Below are 27,989 nucleotides of genomic sequence, written 5' to 3'. Positions count from 1 at the left end.
TAATCCATTCATTCCGGTGACATTCTTCATTTTATTCTTGCTACCACAAGACAGTTTAACTTTAGGAGAAACCTTTTGTCCCGAAAGGATTTATTGAACGGTATATCACCGCCTCCATTTTAACGAGAATAGTGTTCTTGAGGCAGATGGGATCAAAATTGCCATTGAAAACCCGATTAAAATCATATTGAGGTAATAAATAATAAGTTACTGAAGATTTTTTAAGCACAGAAAGGGTTATTAGAGAATGGAAATACTTTTACCCTATTCTTAATATGACTGGAAGTATGAGTAATAAATGGTTAAGATTTTTATCTTTTAAAAAGGTATGAGGAGGAGGAGGAGGAGAAGGAGGAGGAGGTTCATCCGAATGTAAGCCCAGCAGACTGGAGGCCGAAGCTGCTGCCCTCCTGCAGTTCACCATCCCCTTTTCAGAAGATAGTGAGGAAGTTCAGAGACGTTTGCATAACCTGGCAGCGGAGCCGTCTAGCTATTCCAGTGACACCGCGCGAAATCGCCCGTCTCCAGCATCTTTGGAAGGGTAAATAACTCGAGCTATCTGTGAGCCAGTAACCTCATTGATAGTGAAAGTAACCGTCTGCGATTAGATTTAATATAATAGATACTTTTTTTCCTTACTGTAACCAATCAGGCAATGTTATTTTTGGCAAGTGGATACTTACGATGGCTGGGTCGCTCACTGGAACCGAGTGTGAGTCACAGGGGAAGTACCGCCACAAACTTCCTACTATTGGCAACACCTCAGTTTGCAGAATGCTTGATATCATTTTTTTTTTTTTTTTCAGTTACGGAAAGTACCTCCTCACCCTCCCCCCTCCAAGTTTGCTTTGCGATAAACATGTACATACCGTTATGTAAAGGAAATAAAACGTTCTGGATTTGCACTGAGAAGTAGAGAATGTTGTGAGAAAAAGCTGCAAGCAGTGTTTCCAGGTCGGAATTTATTCGCCTAATTTTTAAGTTACTAGTGACTAACGTATCAGCAAACGTTAGTTACAAACGTCTTTATCATAAGGCGTACGAGCGTCCCGGTGTTGTAGGTACGCAAGATTAAATAATTAAGCAAATGAAAGACAGGTACGAAATTTTCCAGATATGACCAGGCTCCGTACGAACTTTTTATAGACGAGTGATAACGGGTAAACATCCTTAGCATAAGAGAGCTTCCCAGAGTTAATGGCAAACGAAAATAAGTAATATTAACTATGAAATTAGCCAGGCACATTAAATTTCCATTACCTTAGGAGCCATTCCAACTTGTTTATGAGGCTATATAGCACGTATTGGCGATTTATTTGGCATATATTACACCTACATATGTTTGCATGTTATTTATATCATTGTAATAGCAACACAATTTGCATGAATAGCTTACACCAAGATATGAAGATGCATTGTGCAAAACAAATCGCCGAGGAAGAAGTCGTAATCAAATCCGTATGAAACTTTTTACAGAGGAGGCAAGGTCTGGAGGTATATACACGCGGAACCAGTCCCGGCCGGCCAGGTAACAGCTGTCAGGGCTGGGATGTGGTACGGGGTCTGTATGTGTGTGTGTGGGAAAGACTAAACTCTCCAATATCAACTGAACTAAATTTTGCAAACACCGTTGTTGGAACCTTTGGATTTCCTCGTTTACGCTTCAGGTGAGTTGCGTTCCGAATTCCCCTGTTTGTGATTGAAGCCTGATTGTCGTGGTGATGGCGTTTGTTTGAAGCTTCCTCGACGTCTTAACCCAGATAGGGAGAATGCAAGAAAATAACCTGGCACTTATGATCTATTCAGGGGGCGTGTATTAATGCCAGTCAAAAGTGCAGCAGCCTCATAACCGGACCGAGTGGAGAATGTCAACACAAGAAGAGAATATGACTGGGATATTGATGGTATGCACATCAGGCCCATCAACAGTTATTGGGATGCATTGATCTCCTCAGTCCGGTGGCTTACTGTATTGGTTTGTTATTTATGCCACCAGACGATTCAATTAATTTTTGTAAGATCTTGTAATAAAGAGGCTAAATGAAGGCAATATTTAACCCTTTCAGTTCAAGGTCTCCTGAGTAAAACCGTGTGGAGATAACTGAAATAATAGAAAAACAAGGTAATCGTATTGAAGGGTTAATCAGTTGCCAGACGCCGCAGCCTGTGAGGGGTGACCTCGACAAAAGTACTTCCATAGTGTCCTTCCCCGGTAACCACCCCTGTTCCCACGTTCCCTCATCGCATAGTCACAACTCTCACCTTGTCTACCTCGTAAATGCTTCCTGTCTTTGGTGAAAGGTGCGAAAATGTCGAGTACAATCCTGTTTGGCCTCATGAAAGTTTTTAAGTAAAAGTTACTATGATATGGAGGTAGGTTATAATGTAGCCTAGAAATAATGTTTTGTGCTTAATGGTATTTTCATTATAATCATATGACAGGACAGGTTATGGAATAGTGAAAAATTAACAGGTTGCACTCTGTATACGTAATGGAAGCGAGTTAGTCTTGCCAGTAGATATATATTTGAAGATGTACATTAGCAAAGCAGAGTACGTTTAAGAATGTAGGCTAGTTTGAGGTTCGCCAGACGTAGCGGACACACACACACACACACACACACACACACACACACACACACACACACACACACACACACACACACACACACACACACACACACACACACACACATTGTACCAACACCTCGAGATATCCACGCGGCCACAGAGAGTTATCCAAACCTTTGTGGCGCCATAGTTTAGTTTCCATTGTTATGCCGTGTCGTATCCTCCAAGTACAATACGTGTGGTGTGTAGTGGCAGTGTCAGCCCATAATTTTAGACAAGTGCGTACGTTTCGTTTATTACTTATTTGCGATGGAAGTGATAGGAGGGAAAGATGTCAGAATCTGGTAGAATTATCAAAATAGAGGTTAATATTTGGATCGAAACTGAAGTAACTGAAATGGGATTAGATTTCAGTTTGTTCAGAATTCTCTTGGCCATGTGGCTATATTTCCTTTTTTACTTTTGAGAAGTGTTGTGTCCTCCAAATCCAACTGCGTATTTCATATTTTATCCTTCCTGCCACCTGACGGATTTCATTGACTTTTCGAAGAACCTCTATTAGTGAAGGTGATGGTGAAGACCATAACTAAAATCTACAGTTCGAGAAGGCTTTCCCAAGGTGAAAAAAGCCGTATGATGGTAGCAAGAATAAGGTAAAATAATGCTATGGGACGAAAAGGTTAAAAAATGAAGAGACCTCTAGTACTGAAGGAAGGCCCTATCAAAGTCCTCCAGTCTGAAAAGTCTCCAGGGCTGTAACACAATATATAATATGCCGTCGGACTGAAGTGGCTAACCGCTTTGCTGCTGCCAAGTCATTTCTAAGATGCATGAAATAGTTTGGAGGTAACGCGAATAAAATAACACGTGTGTGTGTTTGTGTGTGTGTGTGTGTGTGTGTGTGTGTGTGTGTTCCCTTTACAGCATCCATCCTTTAATTGCTTATTATGCAATGTAAAAATTATTGTTACAAGGGTATAATGCGTTTTATTTCTAAACTGGTCAAGGACACTGTCCTTTGTTAGGTACAAAGTGTTGCAGCAGATGCAAAATACAGGCTGTGGAGGGGTTACTTCATCCGGCACGACTGTTACTTTTCATTTTATTCTTTGCTGTTCAAGAGTTATATTCAGATTTGGAGAGCACTGTAGTACCCTCAGATCGATGTCTCTCTCCAAAGCTGTATGAGTCTTGATAGCAAGAATAAACCAATAAAAAGACGACATCGGATTCAAAGGTTCAAGAAAAGGATAGCCTATAAGGAACGCCACTCCAGCTTAGACGAAATTGGCAGGAAAATGTGATAAAGAAAACTAAACAGTATAGGAAAACTGGCATCGAATATTTATAGCAAATGGCAAGATATTCCCGTGAAACTACGCCGTTCCAACGAGTGCTGACTAATTTGTTTTTCTTCATGGGAAACATCCCTATGCTGTGTTTAATGTTATTGTTTTATTTTAACTGGAATTTATTCTGTATCTAATCTATAGAATGAACACCCAAGCTGCACACTCTAACTCAGATGTAGCCCACTAAAGCAAGATGATTGTAAATTGCACCCTCTAATCCAGGTGCAGCCCATTAAAACAAGATAGTTAAACTGCACTTTATTATCCAGTTGTAGCCCACTAAGCCAGATAGTTATATCCCCTTACATTACTATGAATGTCCTGTTACACTCGCATGTAGATATGAAACCTAGGACCCGGTTTTCTTTATTCCGTACACTGTTACTGCTATGATGTCTGGCTGTTAGCTAATTGCTACCCATAATTCATAGAGCTTTAGCACACTCGGGTTTATTCACCATTACATCACCCAGTTTATATTTAATGTGCTCGAAAAATTTGTCCACATTAGTAATTTTTCTTTTACCTACATTAAGATTGTTAGCCCACCACTGACCATGTGCTTAGCATATCAGTCTCTCTCTGAGGGCTCAGTCTGCCATCATCTTCAATTAATTGCCGTCCAGTTTTTGTGGGATTGGAAAATATACTTAGGCAGCGTGTGATTCCTACCTGTAGATCATAATACATATATATATATATATATATATATATATATATATATATATATATATATATATATATATATATATATAAAATGTTTTTATCTTGTCTCTACTGTTTACTAAGCTTTTAAGATGTGAAGGGATGTAGTAATGAAAGAATCTTCTAGCCCCTACTGTGAGAAAAGAAATTAATGTCGTGGGTGTGAATGTGGTGTTCTAGGTACAGAAAGAAAACTGTGTCATCTCTGAGCGATGCACAGGTGTGGTAGTACAGATGTGACAGTGCAGGTGCGTCATAAGCAAAGGCAGTGTCATGCCGCACCTGTTTCAACCTTGTAAGACCCTGGTTGGACGCCTTACACCACTGACGCTAGTAGTGTGAAATCATATTAATAATCGTATTATTTAAGCTTGGCGGTGAAGGAGTAAGCTTGCCCCGAACTTTTGTAGGCCATTTATGGGATGCTTGTTACCAGATTTGATGAGCCTGCTTCCCTCAGTGGGATGCAGTCGTGTTTCCCTCCTGCGGTATAATTTATTTGAGGAATGACTCTTGTCGTCTGAGGGTTTGTCACGCTTCACGAACCCTCTTTAGACAATAGAAATAACTTTTATTTTGGCTACATACAAATTTATTTAAGTTTCTTAAGTGTCTTTTTGTTGTCATTGTTAAATCGCAAAGGGGAGGGCGTTCCATACCCATATAGAATCTCGCCTATCCTATCACGATTTAAGTTTTGAGCATACGGCAGTGATACATACAACACAAGCAGAGGTCTATGAGACGAGGACTTAATTTGAAGGCTTGCTCCCTTCGTGATTTCTGTTGTCTTGAGTTGCGTGGGTGGCCGTGACCTTTACAGGGTTAAATACTTGCTAGGAGCAGCGATGACCATGAAATTAAATCACATCCACCCCGAGTACGTATGCTTATTTTATCAACACCGCTGTATGGTTGTGTTCAGCGTAGGGAAGGCGTCTTGTGAAGGAGGTAATGAAGAGCGTTATTAAGCAACCTTTACAATGGGAAACTCGTATCAAGACGAACGAATCAGTTTACCTGTAGGGGAGAAAAAAAAAAAGTGTTATGACACAGAAGGATTGGGATTAATGAGTTGTTGGCTGGTATTAATCCTTTCGCCATTGAGGATTTTCTGTGCATAGTAAAACTTGTCAAAATATAAGTATGGCAACCTTAGTGAGGGATTAATTGCGAAGTTTCTAAATTGTACCTGATCTGAAAAGCAGGCAGCTGTAGAAAAATGTAATCGTGTTGAAGGTTTTAAGGACGAGGCAAAACTGACCCACACACACACACACACACACACACACACACACACACATTCATATATATTTTCTTTATCAGGGGTGTGCACGTCAGCCACATGTGTAACTTCTTTGACGTAAACTTTCCTATAATTGTATACCGGATTTTCAAGAAAGTCATAAATAGGGCCTAATTTCCGTATTTTTGTATCCTGCGTTTCACAGTAGTTCATTACCACCAACAGACTCGGCATTTCATAACTTCCGGTGATACGAACCGTCCCAGAGTTAAATCCTTTACGTGGTGACATGCTATATATTTTGTCTTCGTTCCACCAGGCCATTTTATTCAGCTTAGCAGAGGTGGGGGAAAAGGTCGCGATGATGGTGGTGGTGGTGGTGGTGACGATGATGATGATGAGGAGGAGGATGGACTTGTGGAGGTGGAGGAGTTAAACAAGGCCTTTCTTACTCCTACCAGTACGGGAGGTCTAACCTATGTAAAAATCGCCAGGAAGCAGCAAGGATAAACTAAAAATTAACTCGTCGTCGTGTTTGTGGAGAGTAATTTTATTTTTAGAAAAGATGGCAAGAAAGGGCAGAGTGATGAGACATTTTGAACAGAGAGAGAGAGGGGGGGGGGGGCTTCATTAACCTTTCAGTATTAGAGGACTGTGCTAAGCTGAGGTGGCAACAGTAAGATAAATCAAACATCCTCTGAGTAAAGGAGTTAAGCCACCCAACACTAGGGGACGTCTCGGAAGGGGAAGTGTGGAGGTAGTAAAGATATAACTGAAATCTTCCCTGACGAGTCATCTGCCGGGGGGGAGGATTACTAGTATTGCTTCACATCCGGGAGAGAGAGAGAGAGAGAGAGAGAGAGAGAGAGAGAGAATTATCATTAGTAACACTGCAATGACACCTGTGCGGAACATGGCGATTTAGGGCTGACATTAGGCTCGTCCCTGGATACCTGCAGTGTTGGTAATTACTATAATAGCTTTCGAGGTCTTAAAAAAAATACGTTCATGCTCACGTTCATATTTACATAACACTGAACCCTTCACTACAATGTCGTATTTTGAATTTTACTCGAATTATCACCAAAAGTTTTCAAGTTGGGAAGAACCTTTGGTAGTGAGTGGATGAGTGAATAAAATCCAAGTGCTTGGTAACAAAGATCATATGGCACTATGTTATGACCTGAAGGTAAAGTAAGGAGTAGGGAAGACACGGCAGAGGATGATTAGGAACTAAAGGGGGGATTTTACATTAGGTGAAAGGTATGGAACGCCAATGGAAAGTCCTTAAACTGTTCATGTCAGGAAGCTAAATTTCTAACCTGATAGGAGTAGACGAAAAATAAAGGCCTGAAGAAACACTGAAATATCTAGAAGAGAGGTAGGACAGAAGAGAAGAGGGCAGTAAGGAGAGAAATATCTGGGGATACCAAGATTAAAATAAGGCATCTTCGGGCTCAAGAAGTTAATTAAGAAATGAAGTGAAACATTTCTTTTACCTTTTAAATTCAGGGAAATTTTGTTTTATTCTTGCCATTTTTCGACGATTTTGTTCAACTTAGGAGAGACTTTTCCAGCTGGAGGGGTTAGTTATTGGCATTTGCTAGCTCAGTATATACAAAAGGACTTCGCTAATTTGAATAACAGTCGTCAGGAAGTAACAGGAATAAACTGTATAACGACTTCACCAAACTGAAGGAGATAAGAGACCATTAATGAGGAGCGCCATGCAGGATGAAAGAAAACAATGTCGGGTTGTGGAGGAAGTTATCTTGGAGGTCTGGATCAGGGTTTGTGGAACGGCATGACGACCTTGGGACTGTCCTGTGACGTGTGCCTATGTTGTGTTGTCGAGCGGCGGATGTGGCTTTCTGTGTTTCCCTGTCCGTATATAAGTAGTTCTCAGGTTCCCCGCCCGGTCAGTGCTGCCAAGATTGCCCTTAAAATCGTAGAAGCCTTCTTCTTGGCGGGAAAAACTCTAGAATATTAGAGACTATTGAAGTTATTGGAGTTTAAATCACAGACGTCATGAAACTGGACAGGCACAGCGTGATTCCCGAGATTCGGAAGTTTGTCTCGGGTCTGTGGAGGTAGGGGATAAATAAGTGAAGTTTATTAATATGTCGATGGAACTTGTAATTACTTCTCAGGAAGAAAAAAGTGACCCCTTAGTTTTAGTGTTTTATGTAATTTTCATTATCCATTAAGTCTGCATGTCGGTGAATTGCTGCGTACAATCGATTCAAGGGAATGAACCACACTAACGCGCGCTGCAGTATGAAAAACATTAAAAAATCACTCATCTGTTCCACCAAACATGTGTTAAAGGATACTTTTGCGATTGGCGTTACGCTCACACTGCATGGAAGTGTCACTGTCACGCAGAATTACAGCGGATGCGGTTTTGGCAGTGTTCATACGTAGCAGATCTGTTTCCATTCTTCACATGTGTGGGAGTGATTCTTTTTTTTTCCCCAACAGTCGGGTAGCTTTTTTTCTTTTTTTTCCTGATACCCCCAGGCTTTTATATTTAGTTTTAGAGAGGCTTTTCTAAATGAAGGAGTTAAGTTTGCATTAACTCCCTCATTGCTTAAGGTCCATCTTAAGTTGAATAATAATGTGCTTGTGTAGTAAGAATAAACTAAAAGTGAGTTAAATTGAATGGACTAAAAACTTTACTTTAAGCTTCGGGATTTACAAATGGGGAAAACTAAGTGCTGTTGTATTGTATACCCTTTCTCAGGAAACATGAATGAGAGAATTTTACAAAGCCTTTGCCAAAATCGGAACACGAGTGACCGTGTGAAGGATTAAGAGGTCCCCTCGGGATTCTTAACCTTCCTCCTTCCCTCTTCCGTTTTCTTTCCTCTACACACACACACACACACACACACACACACACACACACACACACACGACGCTTAAATAATAAAACAATGTGTAGCCTCTATTTATCTGTCAGTGTCCTGATATCGGTCCATATGAGGAGGGATGGAGGATGGGAGTGGCCCGGGTCGGAATGTGGGGAGGGGTTGGGAAGCCATGAAAGATGAAGAAAAATTATTTTATTTTAGTTTATTGTTTTATTACTATTCTTTATGAAAAAACATAAACTGATTTACAATAATATTACTGATCGAAGGATCAACAGTAGCATTTCCTTTATAAATATTCATTATATTCTAAAATTTACATTGAAAATACAATCTCTCTCTCTCTCTCTCTCTCTCTCTCTCTCTCTCTCTCTCTCTCTCTCTCTCTCTCTCTCTATCACTCGATATTCATGTCTCCCTCATCTAAACCTTCACTGGTGGAATCCCCCTGCCCCCATCCCGTCACTATGAAAAAACACACACACACACACACACACACACACACACACACACACGACGCTTAAGTAATAAAACAATGTGAAGCCTCTATTTATCTATCAGTGTCCAGCAGGGGCGCACCAAGGAATTTTCTAAGGGGAGGTCCTCATTTGCCAGTTTCCTGAAGTTTACATATAAGTTTTATAGTTCTAAGTTGTGTATATATATATATATATATATATATATATATATATATATATATATATATATATATATATATACATATATATATATATATACATATATATATATATATATATATATAAATATAAATACATACATATATATATATATATATATATATATATATATATATATATATATTCTGATAGAATGATAGATTTTTTGGTAGGTCGTCAGTTATTTAAAAACGTGTGTGTGGGTGTGTGTGTGTGTGCAAATGTTGTGTATGTGGGCAAAAAGCTAGGTGAAGAGAGGGGATGGGGATGGATAGGAAGGCAGGAAGGATGATGTTTTGAGTTCAGGGGGGGTGGGTCTGCATGCTAGAGAGAGAGAGAGAGAGAGAGAGAGAGAGAGGTGAGGAGTGACCACTTGTCCCCTGGGAATGACCAGCCCTCCCCTCTCTCTCTCTCTCTCTCTCTCTCTCTCTCTTTCAAGGTTCTGTAGTAGTGAATAATAATGTCAATGCAAAGTATAACTTAACTGTGATATAAGTATTATAAAATAAATAAAACATTGGAATATATTTATTGAGAACAACTACAAGAAGTCCCCTCGAGACGTCAGCATGTGGAACTGTCATTAATTCCCTGTGGGCCAATTAACGTTCACCTTCATACATGTCTACACCCTTCTGCCACAATATTCGCCATAGATTCCACAATATTTCTCCTCATCTTTACTTTCCAATACAAAGCATACCATTAGTCATGATAATGATTGCACACACACACACACACACACACACACACACACACACACACACACACGAGAGAGAGAGAGAGAGAGAGAGAGAGAGAGAGAGAGAGGGTAGATGGGGGAGGGAGGAGGGAGACAAGAAAGGACGGAAGCAGAGGTTTAGAGAGAGAGTCAGTCAGGAGGTGCTGTGACCTGAAATGGCAACTTACAAATTCTTGATGACAGGCGAATCAAGCTCAAAAAAAAATAAAAACAAAGTAAAATAAAAGGAATAATATGCTATTAAATCTAAATATACAACGAATAACTGGTCCAATATTTTTCGTTTATTTTTAGCGCTTTGTAACAAAAAAAAAAAAAAAAAAAAAAAAAAGTTGCATCCAAAAACAGGAACCACAGTTCATATTGACCTGTGAGCATAGCGGGTCACTTATACCCATTCATTGATTGTGTGTGTGTGTGTGTGTGTGTGTGTGTGTGTGTGTGTGTGTGTGTGTGTGTGCGCGCCTCTTGCCCTCAGGGTTGTCCCTGGCCAGCTTGTATTCCCACAGGTCGTTAAATCAGATGCCTTCGGCCTTTGACAGTGACTTTGGAGTAAAACAGACGATATTCTACATTCGTTTTTCCTGAGACAGACTATAGTATCTTTTTCTTCACTGGTGGTAATTAGAGAATATTTTAGTCTTGCCAAGTGAAAATCCTCATTTTGTGTAAGATTATTGTTTATCGTGAAGACCCTCTTGACTTTTAGCGTACGCAGTTCTTGTTTTTTTTTTTCCTGGTGTATCTAATTTACATCCTTGTGTGGTGTGGTATCTTGGCTGCTTACTGTATTTCTAAGGATACAAAGGCCTCAGGATTCACGCTTTCTGGGTCCACATAGACTCTGCAGCTGTCATTCACTGGGCAAGAGATGTAGGAAGAAAATTGGCCTTGTTTATGTAAATTCACTGGCTAAGATAATTGGAGTGATGTGCAGGGGGGGGGGGAGTATTCCAGCTTACGCAACATGGATGTGGTGAAGAGCAGTGGCCAGATTACGATTAGGTCCCTCCTGTAATTACACTTTGTTTTTACTTGAAGGTAACGATATGAGAGTTCCGTGTCTTCCCATGTCTAAAAAAAAAATAAATAAATAAATCTTAACTTCGAGAAGGAAGTACTGGTAGGCAATGTTTGTTATTGTATGAAGGACTAGGAGAGGAGAGTGCAGTATTTATCCACGTCCCTTGTCCTTCCTAAATAGTTCCGAGTTATGACCGGGAATGCACGGTAAATTTATATGTGAATCCCAGCCCAGAATTGCGGATGGATATGACGAGCGAGTAGAAAGAATAAGTCGTGACGGAAGAGAAGGAGAATCAGATGGTGTGTGGTATATATGGAACTATTTAATTATTTACAGATCAAGTGGTGTAATAATTGTTGTACAGATTGAGTTAATGACTGATATACACAACGAGTACTGTACGGATTAAGTGAATTATTGGGTGATTAACTGAAATTATACTTGACTGACTTGTAACTGTATGATAAAGGTAATTGCCGTCGGGGGAGAGGGGAGTCTGAATGAAGGTAAGGAGAGGAAGGGGAATTTTACGTGATGGGAATGAAAGCGAAATGTCCAAAGGTTAAGGGAGGGGGGGGGGTAAATAAAGAATTAAATATATTTTATGAAGGAGAAGTAAAGAGAAGGAATGGAGAAAGAAGTAACTTAACGCAGAGGAGGCATTCGGTGAGAGGAAGTATGAGGGGAGAGGGGGAGGGAGGAAGTAAGTAGAATCAGAAGGAGAACTATAGGGAAGAAAGGAGGAGAGATGTGAAGAATGAATTAAGTGGAGGACCAAGTAAGGCAGGGGGGATGGGAGGATGTAAGGGAAATACATGTATTAGTCAAGAAGTATTTGGAAGAAGACGAGGTAGAGGAAAGACGATACAATATACGAAGAGACAAGTGTGAGTGAAATCTCAGATGTTGGGTGGGAATGAACAAAGAGGAAGGAGCAGGGGGAGGGGCAGGAGGGAGGATGAGAAAAGTCACCCTGAGCCAGAAGCAATGATGCAGTGTGGTGTCAGTGGGAGTGTATGTTTCCCCAACGACAGTTTCAGGTGGCACAATGGAAAATGGTCCCTACAATCCACAATGAACCCTAATTGCGTCGGCTTCCGAAAGATGCGCACTTCCGGCACGCATATTATCTGCTCCCCTCCCCCTAACACCCCACGTGGAGGGACATGGTATGATCATCTCACATGACGTTAAATTTATTCTTGCAGCCTCCAGACGATTTTGCTCTGGTACTAAAGGGGCTGGTGAAAATTACCCTTTTCCTCCATTCGGGAAAGACTTCTATGCCGAATAAAATCACAGGAATAAAGTGTTGAATGTGTCTATCAGTTTCGTGAAACTGTTCGCTTTGCAGAATTGTATACACGTTTGAAACCGTTATTTACTAGGGGGAGAAAACAATTTTAGTTTCATTTGGACTGCAAAATCTGCCCGAAACTGTCTATTCAGTCAGTAACTTTCACAAACATGGGTACAGATCTGCCATGTGGTGTTAATCCCTTCAGTCCAATGACGTAATTTTTATTTTTATTTTTGTTAGCTCCTGTCAGTTTTATTCAGCTTAGGGGAGACTTCAAAACTAGAGGAGTTAGATAGAGCCTTTGTAAACTTACTTCACACGAGGGATCTTTCCGAGCTGAAGAATAACGTGTAGTGGCAGCAAAAATAAAGTACCAAAGTAAATGTAGTGAAGTGATAAATCCAGGGACATGCACAGTAGATATCCTTGGTCAGAATTTTGGCCATCACTGCATGCACATGATTATAGGGTCAGTGCCATTTTCTTCATCCCTTCAGCCCGGGCTGAAGGGGTCAAGAAAATGGCACTAACCCTATAATCATGTGCATGCAGTGATGCTACCACCTTTTTTTTTTTTATTCAGGCTAGATGAGATTATTATTAGAAGGGAAGAGTAATTGAATGCTAGATAAATCCTTTAGTTCGGAGTCTTCTCAACAGAATAAAATCATTTGGAGGTGGTAAGACTATATGCAACTACGTCACGGGCTGAAGGTGCTAATCCAACACCAATCGGCGTTGACTTGATCCCCACAACCAAAGCGCGGCACGCTACCAACCAGGCTGCGTCCTATTCATCCCGTGTTATATTACTGTAATTGATATTTGGGTCATTCCTGGGACCAGATTCACGTATAAGCTTAATATACATTCCCTGTCGTATGTGTGATTAGATTTTGCAAGAAGGACAAGGAATGGAGAGTGCAGAAACTTCCCGTGTCTCTTGTTCTTCATGCGGAAAAATCTTAGTTGCAACAGGGAGTTAGTCAGTTCATTAATCCAGCCCTGACCAGCGGTCTGCATCCTGACCGCAGTGTTGATAGTAGTGGTAAAGACTGCCTCGTCATTGTGTACATAACGTTCATGGACTCACTCTGGGCTCTTTGTTTTTTCTTTTCACCTACTTGGTATGGAAATCAGTCACATAGCTATTCACTTATATCAACACTTTCACCGATGTGAACGGACTTGTACATATGATGGTTCATATACTGCGTCCCAGTGCTGGTGAATTCTTGTGTTGCGGGTACGGCTCTGTCAACAACACTTTCTGCCCTGCACCATCTTACACTTACGGAACACTTTTCGTGATTTATAGTGTTTGTTTGGTGGGACAGATACCAAACTTGAGAGTGGCCTGACGATTTTACTGGACTATTCTGGGATTCTGAAGGCTCTGGGGGATTCATAAACTGGGTGAAGGATAGTCAGGATACTGATGTAAAAAATGCACATATAAGTTGTTTTTATTCCCTTAGAATAAGTTAGTGATAATTTTATCCAATGAGTGTTGACACAGCCAAGAAAGCCTGCAAGAAATGTGATGGTGGTGGTGGTGGCGGCGACAAACCTTCGCGAATACAGGAAAAGCCAAACGTTAAAATTTGTTCAGTGTGATGACTTTTAAATTTTATTTTTACTGCTGCCAGGTGATTATACTGGGATTGCAGTTTACTCGTAGTGACGGGGTTACACTGCATTACACCGTACAGTAGTGTCTATATTCAGGTCACTGCTGGACCATTAAATTATATTCAGCTAAGGAGAGACATCTCCTAGTGAAGGGGCTGCACTCTGTTTATATCAGTATGATGGATATTCCTTATATTCAAGCCACTGCCAACCATTATATTAAGCTTAATAGTTTCTTTTGGTGAATAGATTAACGTGCTCTGCTCGAGGACATCATTGTATTGTTGCTTAGGAGAGCACCCTAGCTGTGAAGAAATGACTGAAAGCTTTTTTTCAAACGAGTTCGAAATCCCACCAGAATTAGTAATATCGTTTAGTGGCACCAAGAACGAAGTAAAGAATACATCATCGGACTGAAGATGTAGAGTTTCGTATGCATCATCATCATCATCATCATGTGGGGGCAAGCGTCAAGGGACACATAACCTCACTTAGCCTACCTTGCAACTCGTATGCAGCTAACTTAAAATATCATCACTTACGGATAATGGAGGCTGCTGGCGTGATTTTTTTCTTTTAGGCGTGGCGAAAAATATTGTGTATTTTAGTCTGTAGTACCTAAGCCCCAGGCCGAGATGGAGATGCATGCTGACCGGCGTGGGTTCATATGTTAGCGGTGTGTGTGTGTGTGTGTGTGTGTGTGTGTGTGTGTGTGTGTGTGTAGGAGAGTTTTGCGCTTTTTTTGTGTGTATTCATTGTCATTAATCTGTTTTCACGTGTAGGTTGTTAACTAATGAAGCGAGATTCAAGCGCTTTAACCCACTTGAAATTCACTGGTGGTTTAGCCAGATCTTCCTAACGTCTGACACGGATTCAAGATTAAAAATGCTTTCTAGCAGCTCTTCATGTTAATGTGCATGGTTACGCGTGCGCCTGCGGCACACGTACACGCACCTACTCTGGCTTTCCGTTCACACACACACACTTGTGCAACACCGATTATCAGTCACACGCACTGCACAGGTGTGTGTGTGTAGTGCACATAAGCGCGCACACGAGCCTTCCCTCCGCCCCCTCCCCACACACACACACACACACACGTGGAGATCCTCACACAACTCCCCCTTATTCCTATGGACATTTTCTCAATCGGCATGTCGCTTGCTTCCACCCCCTCCCGTTCACATGGGACGGTCTAGTGTGTGTGTGTGTGTGTGTGTGTGTGTGTGTGTGTGTGACCCATGACTTTTGAGCGCGTTACCTCGGGAACCTTCACCCTATTCCCTTTCTTTACTAGGGGAGTGGGGGTTGGGGGGAGGAGATGAGAGGGTGAGTGGAATAGAGGATGCCAGGACTGAGAGATGGATGGGGTGGATGGAAGGACTGTTTGATGGGAAGGTAGATCAGTGGATGCAGGGACGGCAGGGTAGAGGAAATGGAGTGATGAATGTTAGAGTAGGTGGAAGGAATTGATGGATGAGTGGACGGAGATGTCGATGAAAAGAATGGGTGTATGGATGGATGGATGGAAGGGTGAATGGATAGGGGGAAGGAAAGGTGGATGGAATGAACGGATGGATGGATGAACGGAAACACGAGTAAAAAGGATAGATAAATAGACGAAATGGTGGACGGAAGGGCTGCGTGGACGATAAAGGGGAATGCCAGAAGAATGATAAAAAGACACGGGGGAAATAAGTACCAGAGTAAACAAACTAACCTAATTTCTTATCAGTGTTTACATTTTTTTCGTGACTTTTTTGTGCTGTGATGGTTGCGTACTTGTTTTGTTGACCGATGTGTTCTGGTGCCTGTGTTCTGCTGCCTAGAATCACAATTTTCTTAACCACTGTATTTTGTGCCTGGTATTTCTTGTGGCTGATATCTCTTCCTGGATTGTGTACAGGATTTCTCACTGGTGTCTTCGGTGACTGATACCTGTTTTGACTTCTCTTTTGACTGGTATCTACTCCATGTTTGTTATATTCTGACTGGTGTCCGTCGAGTTATGTCCTTCCTAATTTCTATTTTCTTTTGACTAACATAATTTTTCTACCCTGACGATACCCTAACCTCTGATCGCAAAGTGTAGTCAGAGTGGAAGATCGATCGCGAAGTGTAGTCAGATTGGAGAATCAATTTGGCTGCCTCACAACTAAAGCTCATTGAATTCCATGCCAACACGATTTAGTATTCAAGGCGTGGAGTGGCCCATCTTGGTTAGGTGAGGGCAGACCGAATGTAGTATCAGTTTTCAGAGCGCCACATTACTGACGGAGAAGGAGTATGGGAGTGGACACTGGACAGAGGAAGTGTTAGCTACGGGTGTGGCGAAAGGATGCTGGTAATTGTAGGTAGCCAGGTGCAGTGTGGGATTCGGTGGGTGAGAGAGAGAGAGAGAGAGAGAGAGAGAGAGAGAGAGAGAGATAGGAGGGGGGGGGTTCTAGTGTTGTCTGACCGCTGGGGGAGGAGGCACGGGGGAGTGAAAGTTGTAGGTATTTCCCGACTAGTTTTGAGAATGCTCTCTCTCTCTACACACACACACACACACACACACACACACACACACACACACACACACACACACCTCTAGTGACTCAGCCTTACGTTTTTGCAGAAACGAACACATGAATAACATTACCTCCATTTATATACCATCCACTTCATGAACCCAACACACACAAATGTATATCCCAGTAGCATGTCACACTTAACATCCTCAGTGCTGTGTGGTTTTTGCTATATATTTTATCCTTGCATTTATCATGTTTTATTTTCTTATTATATTATTTCGTTATTATTTTTGGTAATTAGTTTGTTTCATCGTGTGTGTATCTTCTTAATTGCCCTCCTCTACCTTAACAACTTATACAAATGCACAGTCTTGTATGCTAAGTCACCTCGTTTTATTTATTTATTTTTTTTTTACCACCCGATTATTGTATCCATTTTAATTACACATCTTTGCTAATGAAGGAGTTTGATTCAGTGTGCCATTAATTCATTCATTACCATGGCATCCTTAAGTCTATTCCTGCCAACACCAGACGATCATACATAGTGAAGGTTAATATTTAGTTCTCTGTCTGTTTATTACTGATAATCTCTGCCCTTCGTTCATGTACTTACCTTTTCAACTGACTTATTTTATTTTTTACACACGTAGAGGTTGGTTCTCCCCTCAGTACGCCTGGGACAAGAGAAAGCTTAGAGATGACACTTGTATTCCGTTGTGTTCCTGTAATTATGTGCTGGCTAAGTGTGCGGGTGTGCGGCAGAGTGTGACCAAGGAAAGAAAGTCCTACACAAGGGAAAGAAAACGGTATTGAGTTTTATTCCTGCTGCCACCAGTCAGTTCTTTGGAAAATTTGACCATCTAAAGATCGGACAAGAGCCGGTATTCAATTCGGCGATTTCGAAACACCATTGCTTCAGCGATTTACTCTGCACATTACACCTCACTGCCTTTGTCTGTATGATTGATGGCAAGCTCTGTCAGTATTTTAAACGATATAATTATCATACAAGAGACTGTTAAGGTGTACCATGCAAAATAAGTCGCTAAGAAAAAAGTGTTACGAAGCCTCCCATGACATGAGAAAGTAGGAAAATTTTAAGTTCCCGGGAAAGTGTTGGGAACCTGTTTAGGGCGCTCTTGATGCTAAACGCGTATATGATTTAATCCCTCCAGTGCGAGGACGCATTTTTTTGAGAGAGAGAGAGAGAGAGAGAGAGAGAGGAAAAATAAGAAATGGAAGGTTAAATATCAAGAGAAGTAAATTACAGAAAGAGAAAAAGAAGAAAGGAAGGAGACAGAAAGGAAATCAGTAAGGAGAGTTGAAAGCAAAACAGAAACATGTAGGAGAAGATGCAGCCAGAAAAAGAAGTAAAAGCAAATTATAATTCCTGGAAATAAATAAATGAAATAAATAAATAAATAAATACTGCTTTATGAGGATCTGTTAATTGTTATGGACGGAAAAGTGGGGGCAGGGGAGATTGTAGGGAAGGGGAGGGGGTCGTCAAGGAGGGGGAAAACTGAGGGGGGGAGAGAGTTAACGAGAACAGCGCTGGGCAGAATGAGATTAAGATGAGGGGAGGGGAGGGCTCAGAGTAGTGGAGGGGGGGAGGGAAGGGCTGCAGGAGAAAAAGGTGGTCAGGGGTAGAGGATAAAAAGTGGAGAAGGTTGGCATGGCGGTGGTAGAAAGTGAAAGTGTGTGTGGGGGTCACATACGGTGGAGGCGGTTCGGTGGATGGTGTTAAGGGGATGGAGTGGATAAATGTATGGATAGGATAGGAGGGAGTGGATGAAAATCGGTGGGTGAAGGGATGGCGGGAAGTTTGCAGAAAAATGTGTGGAAGAGCGATGTGGAGAGTGGATGTAACTAAATAAAACATGTTATTTAAGTGGATGTAATTAGCTAAAAAAAAAAAAAAAAGTGGTAATACAAGTGGATGTAAATAATTGGGAAAATGGATGGAAGGGGGAGAGGGAAGGGAGCAGAAAGATGTACAGTGTATGAAAGAGGGTTTAGGGAGTGGATGGAGATAAATGGATGAAAGGGATAGGTAGAAGGGTGGATGGAAAAGATATGTGCAAGAGTACAGAAATTTGTATGGAAAAGGGATTTTGGGAATGAAGGAAGGAATGAAGGAAAATTTATTGGAAGGAGAACAGAAGACTTATTGGAAGAAGTAAAGGGATTTAAAGAAAAGAGACGTAAATATAAAGAAGTGGTTTGGATATCTCTGAGGACTGGGTAGATGATGTTTGGGTAAGTTACATGGAGGCTCGAAGATTGCAAGGTTGAGAGGACGCAGTCAGCAATAGGAAAGAAACGACGGTGATGGTAATGATGGGAAAAACCAAGGATGAGAGGCCAAGGTGGAGAGGTGGAGGGAGGAAGAAGGAGAGGTGGTGGTTGTACTTTAGTGATGGTGGTGGTGGTAGGTGGTTATGGTGATGGTGGTGGTTGTACTTTAGTGATGGTGGTGGTGGTAGGTGGTTATGGTGATGGTGGTGGTGGTGGTGGTGATGGTGAAGGTGGTGGTGGTGGTTTAGATTGAGAGAGAGATATGGAGACAGATTCTGGTCCTTAGGGATAGAGAGGTTGATAGGTAGGCAGTTTGGGAGGTGGAGAGTTAGTGAACTGAGGAATGGACCAGAGGGAGGCGGCTGTGTTGGAAGTTACAGAGGTTAAGTATGGAGAGGGAGAGAGAAAAATATGGGTTTGAAGAGTGAAGCCTGCGAGATGAACACCTGAGCCCTAGATACACGGTAAATATATATACGTGCAAAGTTAATGAGGTGGAAAGGTTCAGGAATTAGTAGTTTTGGCTGGGAGGCAGATAAGGTGGGGTGGGTGGGCAGAGAGGGAAGCAGTAGAGGGAGAAGGGAGACAAGTATAGTAGGAAGGATAATGGAGGGAAGTAGGGTAGGGAGGTTGATAAAATGAGGTGGGTAGGTAGGGAGAAGGGAAAGAAGCAGAATAGGGAGGTAAAGTGATAGAGAGAGAGGGAGGGAAAGTAGGGTAGGGTAGGATGGCGTGTGGATATCAAAGCAGGAGAAATTAATCATCTTTGCTACCTGTGAAAGCGAGAGATGTGGCAAGTAAGGTAAGGGAGGTGAAAATGAGAGATGAAACGGGTAGCCGGGAGGGAGGTAGACAGTAGTACAGTAGGTTGTGATTGGGAGAGAGAGAGAGAGAGAGAGGGAGAGGGAGAATCTGGCAGTCACGAGATTGAGTAAAATCGTCTAGTACAAATCATATAAAAATTCATGGTGCGAGAAGACTTAATAAGAAATGCTCGAGAATATAGAGAGAGGAAGAGAAAGCAGAGAAGGAAGGACTGATCATGTGGGTGGATAACGGGGTAAGAATTCATCCATACATCCTCAATTTTGCCCGTTTTCCTGTTTCATACACCTAATTTTCGTTTTTCTCTCCATGCTTCCCTTTCGTCTTTCCTCTTCCGTATATTTTTTTTTTTCTCTCCTTTTCCTTTGCTCTTCTTTCCTTCCTTTTTTACCTTGTCTTTCGTTCCTCCTAATTCCTTGTTTCATTTTGGTAAATCTCTTCCTTTCTCATCACTTTTCATTTTCTCTCTGTATCTGATCACCCAGAGTAGTTGCACACGCACCCTCCCCTTTCATCCCTCAAGTCATGCCTCTCCGGCTATTGCTGCCTTCACCCGTATTCCACTCCTGTACTCCTCATACCCCTCATCAGTTTCTACTCTTGCCTTGCCTTCCCTTCCCAACCCTACCCTGTCCTCTCCTTTAGGCTACCCTGCCCTGCCTTTTCCTCTTTTCCTACCCCCCCCCCTTTTTCTACCCCCTCTCTCTTGCAGCGAGACAGGTGAAAGGTTAGTGTCATTCTGGTACCCGCGGGCTTCTGAAAGTTGCCGTAATGGTGTTGCAACAGTGGACGTACGAAAGGAGAGGTTCTGAGAAGTTGTAGGGTTGAAAAAGAAGTATTTGATGTATTTGTTGGGTGTAAGTAATTTTTGGTGATGGATAAAAAGGCTGGCTGATGATGGAAGTGTTGTGAATAGTGGAAGGTGATGGAGGGGAGGGGAAAGACGTATGGAGACTTAAAAAAAAAAAAAAAAGTGTTGCTAAGGTGTAAGTACTTTTGTGATGTTTGTACCTGATGAGAGATGATGGAGGGAAGAGAAGAGGTACGGAGAGGTAAAAGAAAGTAATATTGCTAGGCTGACTGTAGGTGATGGGAGTGGTGAAGATAGTGGAAGGTGTTGAGAGGGAGAGTAGTTAAGAGCCTATAAAAGACGGAAAGAAAAAGAGAAGAGGTACTACTGGGGTATGAGCACATTTGTTGATGGGTGTAATTGCTGGAAGGTGATAGGAACGTTGTAGATACTGAGATTTAATGACGAAGAGTGTGAGGGTACGGAGACCTAGCAGAAAAAAAAAAAAAAAGTGAGGTATAATCAGTTTTGGCGATGGTTGTAAAGTTGGAATGATGATGAAAGGTGTAAGGTCATAGAGGGAAGGGTAAGTGGACAGAGAAGCTATACAAAAAGAAGGGACTCGTGGAGAATAAATAGTTTTGGTAGTGGTTGTAAATGCAGGAAAGATGAGGGATGGAAAGGTGGTGAAGGGAAAGGGTAAGAGATGGAGAAATTGAAGGAAAAATTTACTTCTGTTGTGTTAGTAGCTTTGGTGATGGAGGGGTGGAATGTGATGGAAGAATAGATGATCATAGAAGGAAAATTAGAGGTGCAGAAAGTTACACACACACACACACACACACACACACACACACACACACACACAGATAGATTAGGTAATGGTTGTAAATGTTAGGTGATGGTGGAAGAGGTACAGAAGGGTTATGTGGAAAAAAAAAAATAAGTACTGGTGGGGTGTAACTAGATCTGGTGATTGGTGTGGTGTCAAGGTGATGGAAGGTTAGGTGGTGGTGGAAGGGTGTGAAGATGGAAGGGTGAAAGGAGACACGGTAGAGCTGAAGGTAATGGAAGATGGTGGAAGGGAAGATGGGGGTATGGACAACTGTCGGAATACGTGCCAACAGGGTACAAACAGTTTTGGCAATGAGTGTGAACGTTGGTCCAGGTGAAAGTTTGGATGGCTGCAAGGTGATATAGTAAATGACTGAGGACGTGTGTGTGTGTGTGTGTGTGTGTGTGTGTGTGTGTGTGTGTGTGTGTGTGTGTGTGTGCGTGCGTGTCAGCTGAGTGCATTGTTATTGATGCCGCTGTGAACCCAATGTACCACCAGCAATTTTCCAACAACTCTTGCCCGTCACTCCCACCGCTTCTTTGTCCAAAATAAGGTTGAGGGATTGTGTGTGTGTGTGTGTGTGTGTGTGTGTGTGTGTGTGTGTGTGTGTGTGTGTGTGTGTGTGTGTGCAAGGAGTGGGGGGGTAGTTGTGAAAGTGAGATACATGGAACGACAATATAGGGTTGAAACACATAGGGTTGTGAAAGAGTTGCATAAGGTGACCATACAGTATTTTGTTGTGATAGGGCCAGGATGAAGTAAGATTAGAGACTTTAGAGATTTTTTTATAGACTTGCCATGATGTACTCTTGGTAAATTAAAGTCTTATGAATCCAACGACATGTTTTATTGGTCTATTCTCGCAGCATCCAGTCAGTTTTATATAAATTTGGAAAGATTTCTTGGACTGAAGAGGCTGTTGATTGCAATAGCTGACAAATCCGGTTCCAAAAGTCTCCCACAAGCTGAAAATAATCGTCTGATGGTATGAAAAGTCGTCCTAGCGAAAGGCCTACATAAAGGTTGGCTAGAAATTGGTGGCTATTTCGAGAAATGTAGTTATTATATATCGGAGCAATCTCATGCGTGGGGTATAGATTACATGTTATCCAGGTGCGAGGGTGGAATTTACTGGTGGTGGCTATTTGGATTTTTTGTGTGTGTGAGGACTAAGGGGTTATGTGTTTTTGTACCGTAGGCCTGTTTTGTGTGTGTGTGTGTGTGTGTGTGTGTGTGTGTGTGTGTGTGTGTGTGTGTGTGATTGTTTTAGTGATGCTAACGTACAGCCAACGACCAGCCCCAGCACTCCGAGGAACATAGTCTGTCAGAGCCAAACAGAGGAATATGGAGCGGCAGAGGGCAGATGGAGAGGGGAAGTGAGAGGGACTTCGCTGAAAATACCCTGTCCGTAGCAGGGTTCGAACAGGAAGATACAGGGCAGCCCAAATCTAACGCCCTTCTTCCACTGGGCCATGTTGTTAGCTGGTTGGTGGGTCTTGTATTTTTTGGTTTTAGTGTCATGGGTTAGCAGCGCATTGGTGTGGGTGTTGTTTGGTAGCGAGAATGAGTGTTATTTCCGATTGGAGAGGAGGCGTGAGTTGCTGGATGTGTTTGTTTTGTTAGCGACGGGAGAGGGGGAGGGAGTGACAAAGTGGAGGGAGTGGCGGGAACACTTAAAACGGAAGAGGAAGAGTTGGAGGAGAAAGCGATGAGGCGAGAATACGTGGAAGAGAGAAGGAAGAGAAGAAACTGGCAGAGGAGACGAGGGGAACACGAATATGTGGAAGATAATAGAAACTGATGGATGCGGGAGGAAGGGAGCGGAAATAGTTGAAAGAGAGGGAGAGTAAGAATAGGCAGCAGAGAGAGAGGATGGTAGATGGAAGACGGGGAGGAAAAGTAGAAGCAGATGGAGAAGGATGAGAGGGAAAAGATATAGACTGAAAAGGAGGAAGATCAGAAATGGGTGGAAGGGAAGGAGCAAGAGGAGTAATGGATGTAAGAGGAGGAGGGAAGGAAAGAAGTAGATGAAAGAAGAAAAGCAGCAGGAATGGACGATGGAAGAGGAAGGAAGGCAATTGCTGAGGAGATAGGGTAGGAATATATGAAACAGAAGAAGCAAGAGCAGAGAGGTAGAGAAGGAGACTGAAGAACATAAAAAGGATGAGGAATGAAAGAACAGAAGGGAAGAGGAGGCTCAGTGAGGGTTATGGAGAGAGAGAGAGAGAGAGAGAGAGAGAGAGAGAGAGAGAGAGAGAGAGAGGAGGGGGGGAGGGAGTAGGGAGGTGTTTACGTAAGGTTGATTCACGTGAGCCTCTGGACCCGGGGAACCCCCACCCTCGAGGACACTCATCCCCTCCCCTTCCCCACTCCCTTCACACACCTTTCCAACTCCTCCCACATTCTCTCTCTCTCTCTCTCTCTCTCTCTCTCTCTAACATTCAAAATCTGACGCCTTCACCAGTATCTACCAGTACTATGATTACACACACACACACACACACACACACACACGAACCATAAAATTACATGCACGCACATTTGCTACAGTGGCAGTTCACGGGCACATCCGGTTGTTTGCTTATTTCATTTTCTTTTTCAGTAGCTCTACTTTGATTATCATTTTTTATGTTTATGCTATCCCTAGTTTTTTATTCAGGCTGCGATATGATTTTCGAAATGGCAGGGTTACGCACAGCCTTCATTAACCCTTTAGCCACCATGGGCTCTCCTGTGCTGGGTAATATCGTCTGATGGTAGCAAGAATTAACTACAAAAGCCATTATGGTGGAGTGTTTTAAGTTTGGTTTTATTTTTTACAATGTGCTCTCTACCCTTCACCGATTTAACACATGTAAAGAGGAGCTTCACGATGTCTGGCCTTGTCTAAGCTGAATAAGAGTCTGGAATTACAATACAAAAAATATATATATACACCCTCGGCATGAAGTGGTAATAAAGAGTAACAAACGACAGATTTACACAAGATGGTCAAAGTTAACCTGAGGAGGAGGAGGAGACTTAGAAGTAATGCCCATCGACAGCGCGTGGATCACTGAAGCAGGTAATCAGTTTTGGCCATTTCCACACGTACCCAAGAATACAACCCTCAATAGTCAACTTATATCCAGGTCCCCAATTGTGCTGCTGGGTGAACAGGGGCAATGGGCAAACAAACCTGAGGCCACCAGTCAGTTCGGTCCGAGATTCAATTCTGGTTTCTTCCTATGCTACCCAGTGCGCCTCGGGTCCCTTTGATACTAGGAGGAAGTGATGGAATTACCCAGGTATTGCCACAGTTCCCATACTTAGCCTGTCAAGATTACCACGAGATTCCACCAGACTAGTATTTATAAAGAATCCTACTTTTTTTGTTTTAGGATTAACAAGTCTTCGTGTGTTGTGTCTTAACTGTTATTACGGTTTTTCACTCATATTACTTGATTGCGAAATGTTTTATTACCCATATGACTGGAGATTAAAGTATATTATATTGTACACCACGTTAGGGCTTTAAAAAATGAAACCGGAACAACTTTGTGACGTCATGAGGCTGCTGGCGTGGGATTGGCTGGCAGGCGAGACGTGAGGCTGTAATTGGTTGACGGGTGATGACGTGATTATCTTTTCCACTCGCGATTGGTTGACAGATGATGACGTATGTATTATTATATGCCCTCCTGACTGGTTGGCGGTGTATGACGTTGGTCCTTGGTGTGTGGTTTATCCTGGAAGTGTGACGTGTTTTTTTTTTTTTTTTCCTTCGTAAGGTGAATGTCCGGCGGGTTAGCTGGGAATACTCGGCGTGGTTGTATTGCGGTTATAATGGATGGATGGTTATTATCGTTTTAACACTCAGGTTTCTACGACATGTTCAACTTAATAAAATCATCTAGCGGGAGATGGAACAGAAACAAAATATCCAACAGTGTATTTAACAAAAGTGCAACCGGATGGCAAAATTTATGGTGCGGAGTGAAGGTTTTTTTTCAGCCCCGGGAAGTCTTCGAAAAAAGGGACTTGCTCAGTTTTCAAAGGTAAACATGTCACAGTGGTTCATTTTGTCTGAAAGTATTTTGATTGGTCCTGTTTGTCACCGTGATGTACCGTTGTGAAGTGTTGATTGCGGGTCAATTGAGCTTCACTCCGCTGACATTTTCAGTTTTATTTTTGTTACCTTGGCGATTCTGTTCTGTTGTGGAGATATTTTTTCGAACTGGAGGGGTTAGATATAGCCATCATTAATTCCCTCCCCACTAAAGGTCTGTCGTAAGGTGGTAATAAGAATAACGAAAAAATGTAATCGGATTGAAGAGTTTAATAAGGACCCAATAGGTAGATTCAGGAACTAACTTACGACCAGTTTGATGTCGTAACTGAGATTTGTGTTTACAGGAAGAAGATACGGGAAGAGCAGACATTTTCAAAGCTTCATGATATTCCTGCAAAAACCCATCCTATGTCACGTTTACTTTAACCTTATAAGAACCCTTGCTCCTTTTCAGCTCAATTTATGTCCAGATTGTCAGAATGTTAGGTTCGTTTTAGCCAGAGACCAAGGAAACTCATCGCTTCATAACTTAAGGGCAGGGCGCATCACTTTAATGTAACAACGACGTAATATTCATGCTGTGGGAATGGCCACTTCTGTTAGGTGAAAATAGTCTGTAGTTATGGTAGGAATCTGGACATCATGCTGGACGGCGGGACAGTGAAAGTTGTCCAGATGACCGAGGAAAAGAAAAAAAAAGAAACAAAAAACAAAAAACGAACGTCCAACTTTTGTACAGTGCGACGCACGTGCAAAATCCAGCTCGACCTCTTTTAGTTTGATGACATCTTGTTCAGTTTAATCTTGCCGCTGCTACAGCATTTTATTCAATTTAGCAAAGTTTCCTGATAGCGAAGGAGATGACGGCTGTATCCAACACTTGCAGGTCAAGAAACCTGTTTGACTGAACAGAATCATGTAACCGTAACAACAGTTAATTCCTTCAGTTCGACAAGTCTCTCCCAAGCTGAATGGCATCGTCTGGACACAACAAGGATAAAATAATGATGTCCTTGGGCTGCAAGGTTAAACAAATATGGTAAAGCTGGTGAGAGAGATATCGATATTGTATTAGTTGGTGGTTGTCGTAACCCTTCCCCCCCCCCCAACTTACACACACAAGTACATCATACTTGGGCAGTGCACAGATATTTGAACATTTACATCAAGCCTGAGCCGCGTTTTCACGAGGCTTTTTATTCCATCCTAAACCGGTTCAAGACTGGTGCCGTGGCTATGATGACGAAACAGTTACTCCGGTCAAGCCTGGTCTAAGGCAGCTTGCCTCAGAGCAGTAGGCAGAACTACTTGGACTGGTTCCTATTCCTCCTTGGTCGAGGGTAAGCAGCTAATACCGCAGCGATGACGGATGTAATGAAACTAGTGTATTAAAAAAAAAAAAAAATCAAATTTCACACAGTTGACAACCACTACAGACATGGGAAAGTGATCCAATATAGATGCTAATTTCTTCGACCTTAACTGAAAATGTCACACATGTATGAGTTATGCCCAATCAGCGGGGTAATGTCTGAAAGGAAATGCAAAGTTTGTGAATTACTATGAATTATTATAAAGTAAAAGAGGGAACACACTGTACATGTGTTTCCCAGTAATAATTCTTTTAAGAACAATACCGATGCTGTAACATCTGATTACAATAATTTCATCATAGTTCACTACACTTTGCACATTTATTTCACCTTATGGCGTAATAAGAACCCCATTATCATGTGATAGTAAAGACTACAGTTACCTCATTACCGTATCTGTGTAAAGTAAAAGCATCTGTTGTATACACTAACAACAATGACATTAATTGATTGACCATCCCTCTTTCTGTTTACATAACTTAGATGATATCATGGTTTCTCCCACACGATCCTCCAGCCAACTCGGCAGCATTCACGATGGTGCTGATGTCGTGGCCTTTCTCGCGAGCGTCTAGCAGGTCCAGAAAGGTCGGAACAGTTTCAAGTGGCCTTAAATGAAACGCGAAAACTCGACTTTGTTCCACATATACAGCTTGGTATTTAACTACATCAAGACTTCTATTGCGTACATGAATACTTGTGCACCTGAATATTACGCACATGATTACTTGAACACCTGAGTATTAAGCACATGACTAATTGTGCACCTGAATATTACGCACATGAGCGTTTGAGCACCTTAGTGTTACGCACATGATCATTTGAGCACCTGAGAATTACGCTCATAATTACTTGAGCGCCTTAGTATTGCGCACATAAGTACTTGAACACCTGAGTATTTACGCACTTGGTTACGTGATCCCCTGAAAACTGTGCACATAATTCCTTCAGCACTTGGGTATTGCGCACACGGGCACTTAAGAACTGTGCACATGTAGAAAGAGAAACAATAAAAACATATAAACATGATCGGAGAAATCCAACCCTAGTCTCCATGTGCATCAAAGACTTGTGCACATGTTCGTGTACACCTAAGACGTGTACACAAACTTGCAGACTCATGTGCCGTACATACCGCACTCCTCGTATAAACAGTTTCATACATGTACGTAACGG

The 27,989-nt window shown here is 42.0% G+C and overlaps 1 protein-coding gene across 2 annotated transcripts in view; it reads left to right on the top strand.

The window, feature by feature from the left end:
* The first annotated feature begins 1,543 nt into the window (after window positions 1-1,543).
* Window positions 1,544-27,989, top strand: part of LOC145411455 (sodium- and chloride-dependent glycine transporter 1-like) — a 77,312-nt gene continuing 50,866 nt past the window's right edge. The window contains exon 1 of one of the 2 annotated variants that reach the window (XM_080281500.1): window positions 1,544-1,667. Coding sequence is in view for 1 of the 2 variants with exons in the window: in XM_080281499.1 (XP_080137625.1) it covers window positions 7,903-7,964 (62 nt within the window). In the remaining variant the exon portion in view is untranslated. Of the gene's footprint in view, window positions 1,668-7,867; window positions 7,965-27,989 lie in introns of those variants that run through there. The other variant, XM_080281499.1, reaches the window with a different exon arrangement.

Source organism: Coenobita brevimanus, chromosome 89, assembly GCF_032717465.1.
Source record: "Coenobita brevimanus isolate Jiangsu-jjx chromosome 89, ASM3271746v2, whole genome shotgun sequence".
NCBI classification, from domain to species: domain Eukaryota; kingdom Metazoa; phylum Arthropoda; class Malacostraca; order Decapoda; family Coenobitidae; genus Coenobita; species Coenobita brevimanus.
The sequence above is the reverse complement of the archived record's forward strand: the minus strand, read 5'-3'. Positions and strand labels throughout refer to the sequence as shown.